The following is an 18,611-nucleotide window of genomic DNA, read 5'->3' as shown; positions in this document are numbered from 1 at the left end:
TAAGCAATTTAAGCTTCTTGGCTTTTTCATATAAGGTCTAATTTTTTTCATCCCTTTACCATTCTACTTGGCCTTCTACTTGCTTTAGTGGTCACTGTCCCAAATTCTAGGGCCAAGATAACAAAATTTGTTTCATTTCAAAGTTTATCATTGACCTTTTGTTACCAAAAAAAATGCCTTACTTTAAAATGTAGTCAATGTAAGTTACCTTTTTATAATGAGAGCCCCTCCAGTGGCATAAAATTGGGTTTTATGACAGATTTTCAGGCTCCTAGAGGGATCATGAAGGCTACAGGTTAGGGTGTGTAGAAAGGAAAATATTTTCGTGGTTGGTTACTTAACCTTCAGCAGACCTTTTCTGGGGATAACTCTACTACATACAGGTTGTATTTACTTTATATGTGGCTTCATTTTTATGTAGGTACACTTGTATTCTGCCTAGTGTTTTTTAAATCCTGTTTTTGGGCTGTCAGTTATAGCAAATCAGTGACTCACTTTGGTCCAAAGCCAGTTTGTTCACGCTCTTTGGTCCTTGGTTTCTACAATCAATTGATGTTAAATATTTTCCTTTTTGCTTATAATTATATATATTTTCTGTGATCATAACATTATGATATTTGGTGTTTATTTGATCTTCACCTCAGAGTTAAATATTGAAGAGTTTGGTGGTGGCAGCTATCCTTTAGCACAGTCTTAGGACTGTTTCTGAGACTTGCCTTGGTCTGCTGGAAAAGAGGGCCAGGGATATGAGATGTTAGTGGCTGTTTTAGCATCAGGCTTCTATGTTGTGGGTCTGCAGAGGGCTGTTTCATAACAGTCTCACTTAGTTTAGCCTGTCCTAGAAAGTTGTTCTTGCCAGCAGACCTCATACTTTATAGGGAAGCTCATTCTGTTTTTGAACTTTGACTAACTTCCTTAAAATTGAAAGTATACGTTATTTGGAGAAATGTAATGTAGAAAAGTAGGCAGTTTTGTCTTGAAAATTATCATATAGGTTTCTTACAACATTTCTAGTATGCATCTTAGAGTAGCATTTAGGTTTGCTGGTCAGCTGTTATATATTTTGTCAGCAATTAAATTTTTTTTCATAGGTTCAAGGAAAGGACCCTTCCGTGGACATCACTCAGGACCTTGTGGATGAATCTGAAGAGGAGCGTTTTGATGATATGTCATCACCAGGCTTAGAATTGCCATCTTGTGAATTAAGTCGCCTTGAAGAAGTTGCAGAACTTGTGGCATCATCTTTACCTTCACCTCTTCGTCGTGAAAAACTTGCACTGGCACTAGAAAATGAGGGTTATATTAAAAAGCTCCTGGAGCTTTTTCATGTGTGTGAAGATTTGGAAAATATTGAAGGACTGCACCACTTGTATGAAATTATCAAAGGCATCTTTCTCTTGAACCGAACTGCTCTTTTTGAAGTTATGTTCTCTGAAGAATGTATAATGGACGTCATTGGATGTTTAGAATATGATCCTGCTTTATCACAACCACGAAAACACAGGGAATTTCTAACAAAAACAGCCAAGTTTAAAGAAGTGATTCCCATATCAGATCCTGAGCTGAAACAAAAAATTCATCAGACATACAGAGTTCAGTATATACAAGATATGGTTCTACCAACTCCTTCGGTCTTTGAAGAAAACATGTTATCAACACTTCACTCTTTTATCTTTTTCAATAAGGTAGAGATTGTTGGCATGTTGCAGGTGAGTTAGATCATTCCTTTTTTCATACTTCAAGAGATGCAGCAAAAACAATTTGCTCCTTTTAAATACGTACATTGAGTTTTAATTTTGTTAATGTATAAAGTTAAGTATTGTGAGATATTTTAAGAGATTATAATATACAATCATAATACGAGACCAGAAAGTTACTCTATCTGGGGTAGGAGACGTAAGTGTGACAAATGTAGTTTGAAGAAATGGTATGAGGGGATGATTTTTTGGATACAGGGTCTTACTCTGTCACCCAGGCTTTTGGGCAATAATGCAGTCTCAGCAACTGCAACCTCCACCTCCGCTTCCCTGGCTGAAACAATCCTCCCACCTCAGCCTCCTGAGTAGCTGGGACCACAGGTGTGTACCACCCCCCCCCCCCCCAGGCAATTTTTGTATTTTTTGTAGAGATGGAGTTTGTCGTACTGCCCAGGCTGGCCTCAAACTTCTGAGCTCAAGCAATCTGCCTGCCCTGGCCTCCCAAAATGCTGGGATTACATACAGGTGTAAGCCACTGGGCCCAGCCTGATTTTTTTTTTAAGTTGGGGTCTTGCTCTGTTGCCCAGGCTGGAGTGCAGTGGCACAGGCATAGCTTATTGCAACCTTGAACTCCTGGGCTTGAGCCATCCTCCCACCTCAGCCTTCCAATTAGCTAAGACTACAGATGCATGCCACCATATGCACCTTTTAAAAATTTTTTTGTAAAGAATGGATCTCACTTTGTTGCCCAGGCTGGTCTCAAACCCCTGGCTTCAAGCAATTCTCCCACCTTAGCCTCGCAAAGTTTTGGGATTACAGTTGTGAGCCACCATACTTAACTGTAGGAGGATAATATTAATGAAATGGTTGAATGCTGAACATTGGGGTTATTACTGTATGAATTATGCATAGAAAAGAACAGATTGGAAGAGGAAAGAGTGAAGCACAAAGCCAAGAGAAATGTCACTAAATACAGAATATAAATTCTAATGAGAATTGTGGGCCAGGCGCTGTGGCCTGTCTCTACCTAAAAAAATAAAATTTAAAACGAATTTGTAAAATTCCCAGATAATGATACAGTAAAAGTCCAGTTTCAGGGTCTAGGGAATGTAGCAGAGGAGGCAAATTATAACTGCATGTATCCCTACCAAAAGCCACGTTTTGCTAAGGGGTGTGCCTGTGGATGAGTTAAACCCATGTGAATTTGAGTTTCAGCTCCGTCTGTCACTTAATAACTCTCAGTAGCTATGTGAGTTGGGCAGCCTTAACTTCTTAAAGCTTCAGTTTCCCCATCTGAAGGATGGTGACATTAATGCCTACCCTGTAAAGTTGTCTGAAAATTAACCGAGGTCAGGCATGTAAAGAATGTTTAATATGATGTAATATTCATGGGAATTTTTTAAGTATCTACTGATAATTGCTTATTAAAATGTAGATTTTTTTTCTTATAGTATGCCCAATCTCTCTGATCTGGTGTTTTAGGGTGTTTGCGTCACAATCCCCTAGGGTGTAGTATCATGAATTCTGCACAAAACAGAGTCAAAGTCTCTGAGAGCTAGACAATAATTTGCGTTTGTAACACCCTCAAAGTTAGAAAAGCTCTTACTGTGTCATCCCAGTGTGTGAATTGGTCTATTCTAACTGAAATAGAAGTTTACATAGGCTGGGCCTAGTGGCTTATACCTGTAATCCCACCACTTTGGGAAGCCAAGGCAGGAGGATTGATTGAACCCAGAAGTTGAAGACTAGCCTGGGGCTGGATGCGGTAGCTCACGCCTTAATCCCAGCACTTTGGGAGGCCAAGGTGGGTGGATCACCTGAGGTCAAGAATTCAAGACCAGCCTGGCCAACATAGCAAAACCCCATCTCTACTAAAAATACAACAATTAGCTAGACGTGATGGTGGGCACCTGTAATCCCAGACTCGGGAGGCTGAGGCAGGAGAATCATTTGAATCTGGGAGGCGGAGGTTGCAGTGAGCTGAGATCGTGCCATTGCACTCTAGCCTGGGCAACAGGAGTGAAATTCCATCTCAAAAAAGATTTTTTTTTTTTTTTTTTAATTAGCCAGATATGGTGATGCATACCTATAATTCCAGCCATGTGGGAGGCTGAGTTGGGAGAATCGCTTGAGCCCAGGAGTTCGAGTCTGCAGTGAGCAATGATCATGCCACCGCACTCAAGCCTGGGCAACAGAGTGAGACCCTATCTCAACAACAAAAAAAAAAGTTTGTGTAGTACAAAGAAAGAATTGTTACTTGCACCCGTACACACACACACACACGTTGTTTTTTATTCTTTGATGCCTATGATATTGTAAGAATAATAGATCTTTGGAAGACTGAGGTGGGTGGATCACTTGAGGTTGGGAGTTCAAGACCAGCCTCGTCTCGAGGCAAAACCTCGTCTCTACTAAAAATACAAAAATTAGCCAGGCGTGGTGGCAGACACCTTTAATCCCAGCTGCTCAGGAGAATGAGGCAGGAGAATCGCTTGAATCCAGGATGCAGAGGCACATGCCTGTAATCCCAGTTACTCCAGAGGCTGAGACAGGAGAATCATTTGCACCTGGGAGGCAGAGTTTGCATTGAGCCAAGGTCGCACCACTGCAGATAAGTGTAATATGACTTGGAAGATCTTTTAAGACTACCTCAGATGTATAAGTAAAATTTATTTGAAACCTGAATTTGTTAAGTATAGAAAGGAAGACAATAAATGTAGTAAGAGCTGCTTGGTAGCACACATTACACATAAAGCAGTATGTTTAATCATGTCTGTTACTGTTTAGAAAATTTTGTATTTCTAAAGTATTAGCCAGTGATAGGCAAAAAAGGAAAAGTATGAACTAAAATACTGAGTTCTCCTGATCCTTTTCTTTAGCTCCGTATGGTTCTGTTTTTGTTATGTGGGGATTTGTCAGTTCTGTGTTTTCTTGGTCTTCATACCTGTAAAATGCCAGTTTTATTCATTAAGTATGAATAATTTCAAGTTGTTAAATCTTTGCTTCCCTGCAATATGCTGTGTAAAATACTGGCTGCCAATACGTCTGTTTCTCTTAATGCTGGACACTTCAAAGTGCTGCTGTGAAGGCTGTAGCATTTTACAAATGTTTTGGCAAGAAATGATTGAGGTACAGTTTAATGCAGGTTCCTGCCCACTTTGTATAGCCCCATGCACACAAAATAAATATCACACCCTCTTAACATTGACTGCTTCCTTTGTAGTACCATAAACATTCTTATTTTCTCTATTTCTGTACCCCAACTGCAGCAGTTCAGAGAATGTCTTTTTTAACCATTTGGTACCCATTTGGTAGAATATAGTGTTTTGGGGATGTGTCTTGAAATTGGATGCCATTTGGGTAACAAATATGGTCAAGATCATATTAATGAGGTATAACCTATTTGTTCATTTTAGAAAAAGTAAAGGTGGGAATAACCAAACTAACTTAGTGCCACAGAAGATTTTTCTGGAGCACTCACAACAGTGAATGTGGAGCTAGTAATCTAGTTGGGAGCTTGTATACACATCCATGTGTATATGTATTTAGAGTGAAGCATGTCTAGGGCTGGAGTGGTATTGAATCTACTTCCACTAGCTGAGGTAGTATGTAATTAAAATCTTGGTCGAGCATGGTGGTTCATGTCTGTAATCCCAGCACTTCAGGAGGCCCAGGCCAGTGGATTGCTTGAGGCCAGGAGTTCAAGACCAGACTGGCCAACATGACAAAACCCCATCTCTGCTACAAATACAAAAATTAGCTGGGCGTAGTGGTGTGTGCCTGTAGTCCCAGCTGCTAAGGAGACTGAGACAGGAGAATTGCTTAAACCTGGGAGGCAGAGGTTGCAGTGAGCCGAGATGGCACCACTGTGCTCTACCTGGGTGACGGAGCAAGACTCTGTCTCAAAAAGCAAAACAAAACAAAAGCCAAGATCTTGATGAAAAAATAGCGATGAGAAACATTGACCGGGCAATCATGAAGCCTCTGCCACCTTAATTGGGCTTGGGTAAATTTTAAAATCCAAGTCTGAATTATAAAATGAGGAAGTAAAACAAAAAGTTCTAAATTTTGCTTTTTAAATAATTGAGTCATTCTCTGTATCTTTAAAACACTAAAGTAGCTTTGTCTTCATTTTCATTCTCATTTGAGAGGTTGTAGAACCTACCTTTTAAAAGTTAAGGTTATAAAACCTATGGAAGTGAGGGGTCAGCAAGTGTTGATCCTGCTATTTTTGTAAGTAATATTTTATTGAAATACAGCCATATCCATTCATTTCCAGTTGTCTGTGACTACTTTCATACTACTGGAGCAGGGTTGAGTACTCGTAGTAGAGATCACATGGGCTGCAAAGCTCAAAATATTTACTACCTGGCCTTTATTATATAGGCTTAGAAAATAGAGCCTTGACAAAATTTTATACTTTAATAGTGTGGTTTGTCCTTCTGTTAAAAAAAAAAAAAAAAGACAGCATTGCCAATACCACCTTTCCTTTTTTTAGTTATTGCTGTTTATATTAAAGCATCCTGAAATTATATTTTAGGACAATCTTAGCATTAACATAATTGCATTTGTCCTTTGTTTCACAGGAAGATGAAAAATTTCTGACAGATTTGTTTGCACAACTAACAGATGAAGCAACAGATGAGGAAAAAAGACAGGAATTGGTAAGAAATTAGATACTATGAAAAGCATAAAAATAAAACAACTGGCCGGGCTTGGTGGCTCATGCCTGTAATCCCAGCACTTTGGGAAGCTGAGGTGGGTGGATCACAAGGTCAGGAGTTTGAGACCAGCCTGGCGAGCGTGGTGAAACCCCGTCTCTACTAAAAAGTACAAAAATTAGCCAAGCATGGTGGCGGGCACCTGTAATCCTAGCTACTCAGAAGGCTGAGGCAGGAGAATCGCTTGAACTCGGGAGGTGGAGGTTGCAGTGAGCCAAGATCGTGCCATTGCACTCCAGCGTCGGTGACAAGAGCAAGATTCCGTCTCAATAAATAAATAAATAAGTAAAACTTTTTATATCGCTTATCCTTTTTTCTAATTTCAGGTTAACTTTTTAAAAGAATTTTGTGCGTTTTCCCAAACGCTACAGCCTCAAAACAGAGATGCTTTTTTCAAGACTTTGTCAAACATGGGCATATTACCAGCTTTAGAAGTCATCCTTGTAAGTTTTGTGTCTCCTCATTTTTAATTACCATTTTTAATGCCAAAATTAATATTTTTAATGCTACATGCTAATATTCTATTATAGCCAATATTTAATATTAGCTGTGTAGTTCATTAAGTTAAAGAAGCTGTAAAATTCCAATACTAGACAGTTTTCACACAGTAGTGAAAGAATGCAGTTAAAGGAATTTTCTATAATTTAATGATAATTTGTCAGCTTTGCAGCTTATTAGCTGAAATGTTAAAATAGGCAAACAAATAAATGATTTAGAAAGTATAATTTTATCCATACAATAAGAGTTTTATATGCAGAAGAATTTCTTTGACCTTTCTTTTACATTGCAGTTTTTTCATGTTTTGTTAGGTTTGGATATTTACGTAGCTATAGGTTCCATATTTTTATAAGTACAAGAAAATAAATGTTTTGTGTCTGCAGGGCATGGATGACACACAGGTGCAAAGTGCTGCCACTGATATATTCTCATACTTGGTTGAATATAATCCGTCCATGGTGCGAGAGTTTGTCATGCAGGAGGCACAGCAGAATGATGATGTAAGTAAGAAGTTAACAGAGCAAAAAATAACCAGCAAGGTAAATATTATTTGTACTAATAGTAAGTATTTATACGTAGGAAGCTATAACTGTGTTTATTATTCACTTTTAAGATTTAATTGTTGCTGTTTGGGAAAAGTGTAGCCAAAATATCAGATGGCTTATTGTTCCCCTAAATTGGTTCCTGTCTCAGTTTATCACTTTGTCCTACAGCAATTATTTATGTTCATTTAAATTGCCTTTTAAAATGTTCATGTCAGGTTTTTTTGTTTGTTTTTGTTTTGTTTTGTTTTTAATTCTGAAGTCAACTTGCTATGTTGTCTTTTTTAAATCATTTAGTCAATCAATTCTTGTATCTGGGGAATTATGAGTAAGTTACCTAGGAAAACATTGACTTTAGGGTAGATTCTCAAAATCGTCAAGAATGAAGAAATGCAGCACAGTCCCTTAAAATATGAAGGGTGCTGTTTCTTTACTGCCTAGCCATAGAGAACAAGCTGTTATGTTGTTCACAAACACTCACACGTTAGCATCTGAGATATACCAGATTTTAAAGCAATAGAGAATATATCCTGGCAATGTGAAGGGTGCGCCTGGATCACATAGTGCATGACATGTGAGAGCACTAAATATGTGTGCTCTCCTTTATTTTAAAATAATCGAACCAATGATTCTGATTTTTTCCTTCTTCCCCTATAACAATTTGGAAGCAACTTTTTACGTAAGAATGAGTAAGAAAGACCTGCTCTCAGGTCCTTCTTAAGGGAGGAGGGGAATAAAGATCCCCTAAGGAAAAAAAAAATCTGTTTAGAATTCCAGCCTGTGGTATTTTTACGAAATAAGAAAATAGACTGTCTTACTTTTTGAAAAGATCCTATTTAATGTATTGTGATGTCAAAAGGAAATGGAATGCCATGTAACTGCTATGTTGAAGTTTTTATTTTTAAGGTATAGTGCAGGATAGGTGCAAAAAAGCACCAGTTTGAACTGTTGTGTCATGTTTTTCTTTCATAAAATATTAACATCAGCCTCAGCAACATAGCAAGACCCTCCTTTAGTACAAAAATAATTTTTAAAACTTAGGTATGGTGGCATGCACCTATAGTCCCAGATACTCAGGAGGATGAGAAGGAAGGGTCTCTTAAGACCAGGAGTTGACTCTGCAGTGAGCTATGATTGCTCCACTGCACTCCAGTCTGGGTGACGAAGCCAGACCCCATCTCAAAAAAAAAAAATTCTTTGAGAACCAAAGTATCTGTATTATTGAAAATAAAGGCTATTGTTGGTCCCATTAACCCATGAGCTGAACATATGAACATGTATTGATATACCTCAAAATACACACAGTAGGACTCTTTTTTTTTTTTTTTTTTTTCCTGTTTTGCAACAGAATAACATTTCAATCACTAGGACTCTTGATTCCCACTCTTCTTGATCATCATTTCCATCTACTGTCTGCATTTTCTCTATCCCTTGTCCATCCTGCCTTTGCATACACATAGGCAAGAGCAGGGATTTTCTCACTGAATCCCTCTCAATCTTATTTACTACTTAGGTGAGGAATACCAGTCATAATAGGACCTCAGGAAAACCTGCCATCTATTTTCTTTGATATTTAGAACGTGTATAATCCATTTGTTCTCTGCACTCTCTAAATACCATAGTCTCATTTTCTCCAATTTCAGACATTCAGATAATTTTTTCCTAAATTTATTTTAAAAGGAAATTTTATATCACTTTTTCAAATGGAGAACATACATCATTGGCCATAAATAGAAGGACTCTATAATAATAAAAGCAATAGACGGGGCACGGTGGCTCACGCCTGTAATCCCAGCACTTTGGGAGGCTGAGGCAGGCGGATCACCTGAGGTAGGGAGTTCAAGACTAGCCTGATGATCATTGAGAAACCCTGTCTCTACTAAAAATACAAAATTAGCCGGGCATGGTGGTACATGCCTGTAATCCCAGCTACTAGGGAGGCTGAGGCAGGAGAATCGCTTGAACCCGGGAGGTGGAGGTTGTAGTGAGCCGAGATCGTGCCATTGCACTCCAGCCTGGGCAACAAGAGGCAAACTCCATCTCAAAAAAATAAAATTAAATTAAAATAAAAGCAATGAAAGTAAAATGATGTTCTAAATCCTACCTAAATATTCTTACACTTAAAGCTATGGTCATAAAACCCACTGGCTTTCTTCAAAAGGTAGATTACATTATTAGAAAGTTGTAAAGATATATTATCACCAAACTAAAACTTTGCTTTTGCTTTATTCAGAGGAATTTAAAAATAATAGACAAGAAATTTCTATTTAGGGCTATGTCCCTGTACCACACTTTGGGGAATGAAACACTGTCATATGTCCTGTCAGATAACTGAGTTAAACATTTCACTTTGCAGTTAACAAAACAGCTAGAGCCTAGGTATAATGCTGTGGTATGTGTCTTAGTTTTTGCTTTTTCCGTTCTCTCATAATAAGTGATCCTGAGTATGTCTATTTTTCTCTCCAGGATATTTTGCTCATCAACCTCATTATAGAACATATGATTTGTGATACAGATCCTGAACTTGGAGGAGCAGTCCAACTTATGGGCCTGCTTCGAACTTTAGTTGACCCAGAGAACATGCTAGCCACTGCCAATGTAAGCCATGAGCATTTTCCCTCTTTTTCATAGCTAGTATATTGTGTATTGCTGGTAGGAACCAGTGCGGTTAAAGTTCATGGAATTGTTCTTGATTCCTTAGAAAACAGAAAAGACTGAATTTCTGGGTTTCTTCTACAAGCACTGTATGCATGTTCTCACTGCTCCTTTACTAGCAAATACAACAGAAGACAAACCTAGTAAAGGTAAGATAATTCAGGTTGGTAGTTAAGTTCTCTGTTCTTGGATGCTGAATTCAAAGTTGGTGTTAAGTAAATCTTTTTAGGAGGCAGTTAGTGGGAGGTAGAGGCTGGGAGGACACACCTTTTAAAAAGTAGTAGTCTTTAAAAGTTCAAACCATCAGGGAGAGGTCTTAATAATTGGTTGGTTGGTTGGTTGTTTTTATCAAAAGCAACCTGGAGTATTAATAATGTATTTTGAAAAGAAAGGTTCATGATAAAAATTTCCCTAAAAGGCCTGTAATCCAGCACTTTGGGAGGCCGAGGCGGGCGGATCACGAGGTCAGGAGATCGAGACCATCCTGGCTAACACAGTGAAACCCCGTCTCTACTAAAAAAATACAAAAAAAATTAGCTGGGCATGGTGGCAGGCGCCTGTAGTCCCAGCTACTGGGGAGGCTGAGGCAGGAGAATGGCGTAAACCCAGGAGGCGGAGCTTGCAGTGAGCCGAGATCGCGCCACTGCACTCCATCCAGCCTGGGCGACAGAGTGAGACTCCGACTCGAAAAAAAAAAAAAATTCCCCAAAAGTACTGTAATCAGATAACAGAAACATGTAAAAGAAATAAGATAATTTTTTGTTGAATAATATTTGTATTCAGTTTGCATCTACACTGGTGAAATATAGAGGGCAGTAGCTATGAAAAATTCATTTTAAATTATTTGTACTCCAGATGTATAGACAGAGCTAGGATTTTTGCACGATATTAAGCTACTTTTATTTATATTGAAGATATGTTAAGGTTTGTTATTTTTGCATTGTATTCATTAGAGCTTTAGCGTGCGTGTGTGTGTGTTTAATTTAGGAGGTAGTTTTAGGTCTACATTCAGAAATTGCTTATTTAAGCTTTAGGAGTAAATATATTATTTTGTTATTGGAATTTTTTTTTTTTTTTTTTTTTTTTTGGAGACAGAATCTTGCTCTGTTGCCCAGGCCGGAGTGTGGTGGCGGGATCTCAGCTCACTGCAACCTCTGCCTCCCAGGTTCAAGCAATTCTCCTGCCCCAGCCTTCTGAGTAGCTGGGATTACAGGCGCCTGCCACCACGCCTGGCTAATTTTTATATTTTTAGTAGAGGTGGGGTTTTCAACACGTTGGCCAGGCTGGTCTCAAACTCCTGGCCTCAAGTGATCTGCCCACCTTGGCCTCCCAAAGTGCTGGGATTATAGGTGTGAGCCACCACGCCCAGCCTTGAATTCTTAATATAGCATAATTATAGCACTCACATAAAATACAAGTTAAATTTACTTTTTGTGTAACTCCAGAATCAAGTCCATGAAATGTGAATGTCCATTTTTCTTACCTGCTTTATTCATATTAGGTAAAGCTTGAGGCTTCTTTCCAAACCACATGTTCTATTCCTCCAACCTTTATTAAGATGAGAACTCATTGTGATTTTGTGAAGGACTGTGTTATAATCTAAATGTGGGGGAATGAAAAAAAGCCTTTCAGAGGCTTGCTGCCTAGTGAGGAGTAAAGATAAGTCAATGATTATAATTCAGTATAGACTCGTTACAAGTAGTAAAGGAGGCACAAAACACACTGGAATCAAGGGAACAGGGAGAGAGAGTAATTGCACCAAAGATGACACGGTGTCTGGCAGAACCTCATATGCTGTATCTGTTGGAGAACATGCTAAGATACCTGGTAGAGGGTCCTTGAATTTTGGAATAAGGCAGATACTCTAGATTTGTATCCTAACTCTGCCTTACTAACTTTTCCAACTTGGGTCTAGTTAGTTAATAGGCTCATAATGTGAAACAGTTTCCTATAGGGTTGTTAAAATTAAATTAAAAAAAGTAAAGCACCATTCCTGGCACATGTTAGGCATTCAGTAAATGCTAATTTCCTCCTCCCTAAAGTTAACATATTTAGGTTAATAGAAGAGATTTTACTTGATTAGAATTTGAGTTCTTACATTTTAGAAGGGAAAACGTTAGTCATTAAATATAATTAGTTGTGTTTTGTTTCTTTTAGATGATTTTCAGACTGCCCAACTATTGGCACTTGTATTGGAATTGTTAACATTTTGTGTGGAGCACCATACCTACCACATAAAGAACTACATTATTAATAAGGATATCCTCCGGAGAGTGCTAGTTCTTATGGCCTCCAAGCATGCTTTCTTGGCATTATGTAAGTGTTAGAATTATTTCTCATCTTTGTCTATTGGCATGTTGGCATTTTTTACATCTTATTGCCCAAATGAAAAGACCACTGATTACAGATCAGGAGATCTAGGTCATAATACTAGCTCTGTCACTGATTATGCAGGTTTGCCATGTTGAGCAGGTGTTTTTCTTGACTCTCTTCTTAATATACAGTAAGGGAGTAGAATGTATCTACAGTGTTATATTCCATTACTAAAACAGCACTTTGCTCATTTTACCTTGGATATTTTATAGCAGGGGTGACAGACTACAGCTGAGGCCAGATCCGGCCCACGGCCTGTGATTGTACAGCCTACAAGCTGAAATTTTTAAAAGGTGGCCTGAGAAGAGAGAAATGAATATGGTACAGAGACCATATGTGGCCCACAAAGCGTAAAATATGTACTAGGTGGACCTTTATGAAAATGTTTGTAGACTCTTTTAGAGCAATATAGTCTAATAACAAGATTGTTCTTAGACGTAAGTTTTTCAAAATGACTTTCACAGTGTTCTTAAGACCCTAGTTTGTTAGAGAAAACCATGTTTCTGAATTGAAAATAGGTTAATCCAGAATGTTCTTTATCAAGCAGCAGCCAGACATCTCAGGTAATGAGTTGCCATATGTAAGTGGTCCTTACTGGTAAGTTGTTAGACCAAATTTAGGGGCACCCTAGAGGTTCTGTAAGAGATTTCTGGTGGTAATTTAATTTTTGCCCTTTGGTTTTTAAAGGTAAGTTTGAGTGTTTTTTGTTGTTGTTGTTGTTGTTGTTGTTGTTTGAAGCAGTCATAGTCATGCACTAATTAGAGACCTGAATATATATATCCGTTTTTGCTAATCTTCTTTACTTCATTTCTAATTGTTTTGCTTGATGTTTAAAAAATCCTTAAATCATGTAATTACATATTATTAAAATAATTATAAATTAAAATTTTATTTAAAATTTATAAATAAATAAATAAATGGCCAGGCGCAGTGGCTCATGTCTATAATCCCAGCACTTTGGGAGGATGAGGCTGGCAGATCACCTGAGGTCAGGAGTTCTAGGCCAGCCTGGGTAACATGGTGAAACCCTGTCTCTACTAAAAATAGAAAGCTGGGTGTGGTGGTGCACGCCTGTAGTCCCAACTACTCGGGAGGCTGAGGCAGGAGGATCGCTTGAACCTGGGAGGCAGATATCGCGGTGAGCTGAAATTGCACCATTGCACTCTAGTCTGGGCAACAGAGAGACACTGTCTCCCCACCCAAGAAAAATAATAAATTTTATATTTTATAAAAGCAACATTGCTTTCTTTTAAAATTCATTAAACTTCCTATCAGGGCAACATTATATTCATTTTTCTCATATACTATCACAGAAAAAGTGAGAACACTGAGGCCAAGTTTAGAGGGGGAGTTTATAGCTCTTTGACTTGTTCTTTTATGTTGACAATAGAGTTTTGTTCAAGTGTGGAAAGGGGATTTGAGAGCAGAATGGAAAAACTGAATAAATGAATAAATTTAGTTTTATTTTACCAAACATATTAAACACAACTATATTTCATTGATTCAAAAAAGTACACTTTTACACATTATCTCTGAAATCAAGATGAGTCTTACAATTAACCCATTTATGCCTAGTGTTCCATTATTTGAACGCTAAGCTTGTGGGAGTTATTTATATCCTGCTCAAGGTCATCACCAAGGTCTGATTTTTTTTTTTTACAGAAAAAAATTTGCAACCTCTAGCATGAATGGGTTAATGGCATGTCACTATAATTGGTAGCTTAGTCAGTGGCATCTTAGATCTGATTACTATCTTATATCTGGTGTACGAGGAAAATGAAGATGGTTATGACCTGGACTTGGCCATCAACAGAATCAGTTCATTAGGAGGAGGGAGTCATGTGAAAATCAAAATACAACAGTAATAAGCACTATATTGAGGTGTGTTTGGATGCATAGTGGAAATAATTCATTATAATTTAATGAGGCAGATGAAAAATTTCACACAATTGGTAACTTGAGTTGCGTCTTGGTCATGGGAGAGTATTGCATTCTTGGTTGAATACACAGTTAACATGTTAATTGGGTAAAAAAAAAAAGTGGCATGTGGACAAAGTATACTTCGTCTTTTTTTTCTTTTTTCCCTTTTTTTTTTTTTTTTTTGAGATGGAGTCTCACTCTGTCGCCTTGCCTGGAGTGCAGTGACACGATCTCGGCTCACTGCACCTCCATCTCCTGGGTTCAAGCGATTCTCGTGCCTCAGCCTCCTGAGTAGCTGGGATTACAGGAGCGCACCACCACACCCAGCTAATTTTTGTATTTTAGTAGAGATGGGGTTTCACCATGTTGGTCAGGCTGGTCTCAAACTCCTGACCTCGTGATCCACCTGCCTCAGCCTCCCAAAGTGCTGGGATTCAGGCGTGAGCCACGGCGCCCAGCCTACTTGGTCATTTTTAAAGAGAGTCAGGACAATGCAGCTGAAAGGAAAGGACTTTTCTTTAGTTCAGTTCGTCATTTCATTATTTTGCTTGCAGTATTGCAAAGAAAATTTCTCATAATCTAATGAGAACTTTGGAGAGAATCTTTTAAGTAAAGGAAGTTTATTGTTGGAAACTAAGTGTGTTAGCAAAATCTTAGTTATGTTTCATTGTTGATATTTTCCAAACTGAGTCAGGTTATCATTAAACCTAACTCTTTGAAAGGACTTCTTGGTGTACCTCTCTTCCCAGGGTTGAGGATATATAAGTATCTTCCTAACAAAGATGCCTGTCATTAGGAACAAGCTTTTTAGAACTGGCTTTGTAGTATGCAATAGGAGTTTTTATCAAAGATATCTAAGAACTAAAATAAATTTGAGGAAATTTAAGATACTTGTGGTTCTTCTGAAAAAAGTATGTTGAAGTATTAGGTATAGTATTTTTTAAAGGAGGGTTTATTGATATTTAAGTTTAGGTGCACATATATAAATGCAGACAGTAATGAGCAGTTAAATGTAACAGTTTGGGGATTTAGGGAGCTTTTAATTTTTTTATATTTGCTGCTGCTTAATTATTATACTTTGTCATCTTTAAAGACAACTAGTTAAGTATGTAGGTGTGTCTAGCAATCGTTTCTAAACTCGGTCTTTAGAGGCTAGATATCACGTCTATCAATTTCCTTGGCCTTATTAAGTTCCTTGGATCTTACATTGTAGCCCTTTAGCTCATACTTTTATGTTGTTTGAGGGTGTTTTGTTGTTCTTGTTAAAAACGTGGAAATCTTAAAAAGGAATGAAATAAAGCTTTATTATAGAGGCATATATTCAATTATCATTAGTTACAAGGTAAAAAGTCACAAATTTATTACATGAAATTCACGTTTTATAAAGTACAGATAAATAATGTTTTTTAGAGATGATTGAAACTAAGCACAAGAGGTTCCTGGAAATGTTAATGAAGGTTAGAGATGTGAGTGGAAGCAGAATGTGCTTTACATTGAAAATCCAGTGGCAATGCCAACTTGGCCTATCCTAAAAGCTTTCTCCACTCTACTTTGAGTGACTTGACTTCCTAGATCTTACTGGTAAAATTTTGAAAGCAGCTTTTTACTCAACAGCAAAGAATAGTGGTTGGATATTTTTGATGCAGGTTTCTTTTAAGGGATGGATTTGAGTGGTAATAATACAAAGTTCTTGATATAAAAATGTAAGAGCAAATGGAAATAAGGACCAAAACAAAAAGACCAGTAGAACCTCCTTCTATCTACCCCAGCAGTTTCTGGATAGAAGTGCTCTGGAAGAAGTGCAGTGGTGCCATCTACATTCCCTTGTCTTAGTGAATTTCAGGAAAGGAGTTTTTCACTCACCTAGGAGCTACAGTCAGACAAGAGGGGTCAGTGTGTGTGTGTGTGTGTGTGTTATGGTAGGACACAAGTCTCCAGAAAGCCTGCAAAGTTGGGAGTATGAATTCTTAAAATAGTAATACTCCTGCCTTAATTATTACAAGTTTAAAATGGTGGTATATTAGCTCTAAAGTACTGATTTTTATTCCTAACAAATGGAAATGCCTCAGTAAGTTCCTTTGTCAAATAACCTTAAAAATACAAACTGAAAATATTGTTTTGGGAAAATAAACCCTTGTTAGGCTTTGACTTATCACACAGAAAGATGCCTCTTAGTGTTTAAAATGTCTTAGTTCACCATGAGTATGTTTTTAAAAATATTCAGTAGTTTAAAAAACAAAATGCAATTATTATTCTATAAACTATTTAGAAACTCCCTGCCCAGAGTGTTTCTTAAGAAAGATACACTCTTAAATAAGTTGCATTGTTAAGGCAGTTAATAATCAACTGTACCTAATTGGGCATTCACTTGTGGACCTCTTTTCTGCCAACTAAAGAAAAATTGAGCTGCTTTACTCCTCTGCCTTCCCACCCAGAAACCGTGTCAGCATGGTTGCCTGGCTACCTGCTCATGAAGGACTTGATTAATAGCAAATTGGCAATTTAACGAGCCACTTCCATGATCTCCAAAGAAACCAAAATACAAACACAATATTTAATCTTGCCAACCGAAGACGATGTGACTGCATGAAGTGAGTATGCTTTTTTGCACTGTTTACAATAACTGGGGCATTAACTTACTGATAATTCCATTTAGGTAAAGAGGGCTTTGTTGAAGTCTAGCTGTCTGAGTATATTTGTGTCTTGATGAATGGTGACTTAAGTAACTCCCCATACCTCAAGATGTAAATATACCTTTTAATCTGTAAGTTAAAGCCTAATTAATTATGAAAATGAAAACTAGAAAAAAATTAAAAAGCATACTCGCTACAATAAGCATAGAGGACCACATTTTAAATAACATCCTCTAAATTTATTTTTAAACTATGGCAAGGCAAATTTTGGGTCATGCAGATTTTTGTGGGTTTATGGCCTTTCTACAGCCACATCCACAAATAAATAAAATTCCATGAACTACAATGCAAAATAATAAGAGTGTCCAAAAATATTGAAGATCAAATTATACAGTGGATTGCCCTAATAAAACACTTGTTTTTTTCTATTAAGGTGGATATAAAAGGTCCTGTTGAATTTTTTCATCTTAAGTAGTGTGATAGGTTCATTTGTTTGTCTTAGCTCTTATTTTAGATGTAAATTACATTTTGGTCATTAGTAACTGGTTTATTTTCAGGATTTTTCTGGCTTTCTAAGACTTGTGTTCTATGATGACATATACTACTTTTAGAAGACATTTTTCTGATAACACTTTCATAATCCTTATCTTTAGGTTCACAGTTCCGGAAGTGCAAACATCATAAATAATTATTGATATGTGTTAAACAGTTTTTTTTTGGTTTGATGGTTATTTTTGTTTGGTAAGTCTAAAGTATGGAAGAGTGGTATGTGATTTAAACAACAATGCCTCTGTGTTTCAGGTGCCCTTCGTTTTAAGAGAAAGATTATTGGATTAAAAGATGAGTTTTACAACCGCTACATAATGAAAAGTTTTTTGTTTGAACCAGTAGTCAAAGCATTTCTAAACAATGGATCCCGCTACAATCTGATGAACTCTGCCATAATAGAGATGTTTGAATTTATTAGAGTGGTAGGTTCTGTATTTTTAATTAGAATTTTCGTTTTAATTGTTTGAGAAAAATTGAATATGCATTACCTAGTATTTTGGCTTGAGATTATAATATTTGGAGAGATTTAAAAAAAAAAAAAAAAAACGAAAGTACCAAAAGCCTGTGAGAGATTTGATTCAAGCTACATCTTACCTCTCAGCAGCTACAAATCTTTTATTATAGCAGGGGTCCTCAACCCCTTGGCCGTGGACCAGTCCATAGCCTGTTAGGAACCAGGCTGCACAGCAGGAGGTAAGCTGCTGGCAAGCAGGCATTACTGCCTGAGCTCTACCTCCTATCAGATCAGCAGCAGCATTATATTCTCCTAGGAGCATGAACCCTTTGGTTAACTGTGAGGTGGAACAATTTCATCCTGAAACCGTGCCCCCCTACTCCCACCCCAGTTGGTGGAAAAATTGTCTTTCATGAAACCAAAAAGGTTAGGGACTGCTGCTTTGTAGGATGGTCGCAGTAATCATTTTAAGAAAGCAAAACTACACTTGACAGATAAGCATTTGAATGTGTTTTTCTTAACTTACACATTTCTAAAGACCAATTTCGTAATACTCTTTATTCTCTAGT

At 37.5% G+C, this 18,611-nt stretch overlaps 1 protein-coding gene across 2 annotated transcripts in view; it reads left to right on the top strand.

Annotated features, from left to right (window-relative positions):
- Positions 1-18,611, top strand: part of PPP4R3A (protein phosphatase 4 regulatory subunit 3A) — a 51,989-nt gene that overhangs the window by 26,959 nt on the left and 6,419 nt on the right. The window contains exons 4-11 of one of the 2 annotated variants that reach the window (XM_024231871.3): positions 1,092-1,709; positions 6,284-6,361; positions 6,745-6,861; positions 7,300-7,416; positions 9,925-10,056; positions 10,160-10,262; positions 12,271-12,429; positions 17,841-18,010. In XM_024231871.3, the coding sequence (XP_024087639.3) occupies positions 1,092-1,709; positions 6,284-6,361; positions 6,745-6,861; positions 7,300-7,416; positions 9,925-10,056; positions 10,160-10,262; positions 12,271-12,429; positions 17,841-18,010 (1,494 nt within the window). Of the gene's footprint in view, positions 1-1,091; positions 1,710-6,283; positions 6,362-6,744; positions 6,862-7,299; positions 7,456-9,924; positions 10,057-10,159; positions 10,263-12,270; positions 12,430-17,840; positions 18,011-18,611 lie in introns of both variants that reach the window. The other variant, XM_024231870.3, reaches the window with a different exon arrangement.

This window comes from Pongo abelii, chromosome 15, assembly GCF_028885655.2.
Source record: "Pongo abelii isolate AG06213 chromosome 15, NHGRI_mPonAbe1-v2.0_pri, whole genome shotgun sequence".
In the NCBI taxonomy this organism is placed as follows: domain Eukaryota; kingdom Metazoa; phylum Chordata; class Mammalia; order Primates; family Hominidae; genus Pongo; species Pongo abelii.
Note: the sequence above shows the minus strand (reverse complement) of the source record. Positions and strands in the feature narration are given on the sequence as shown.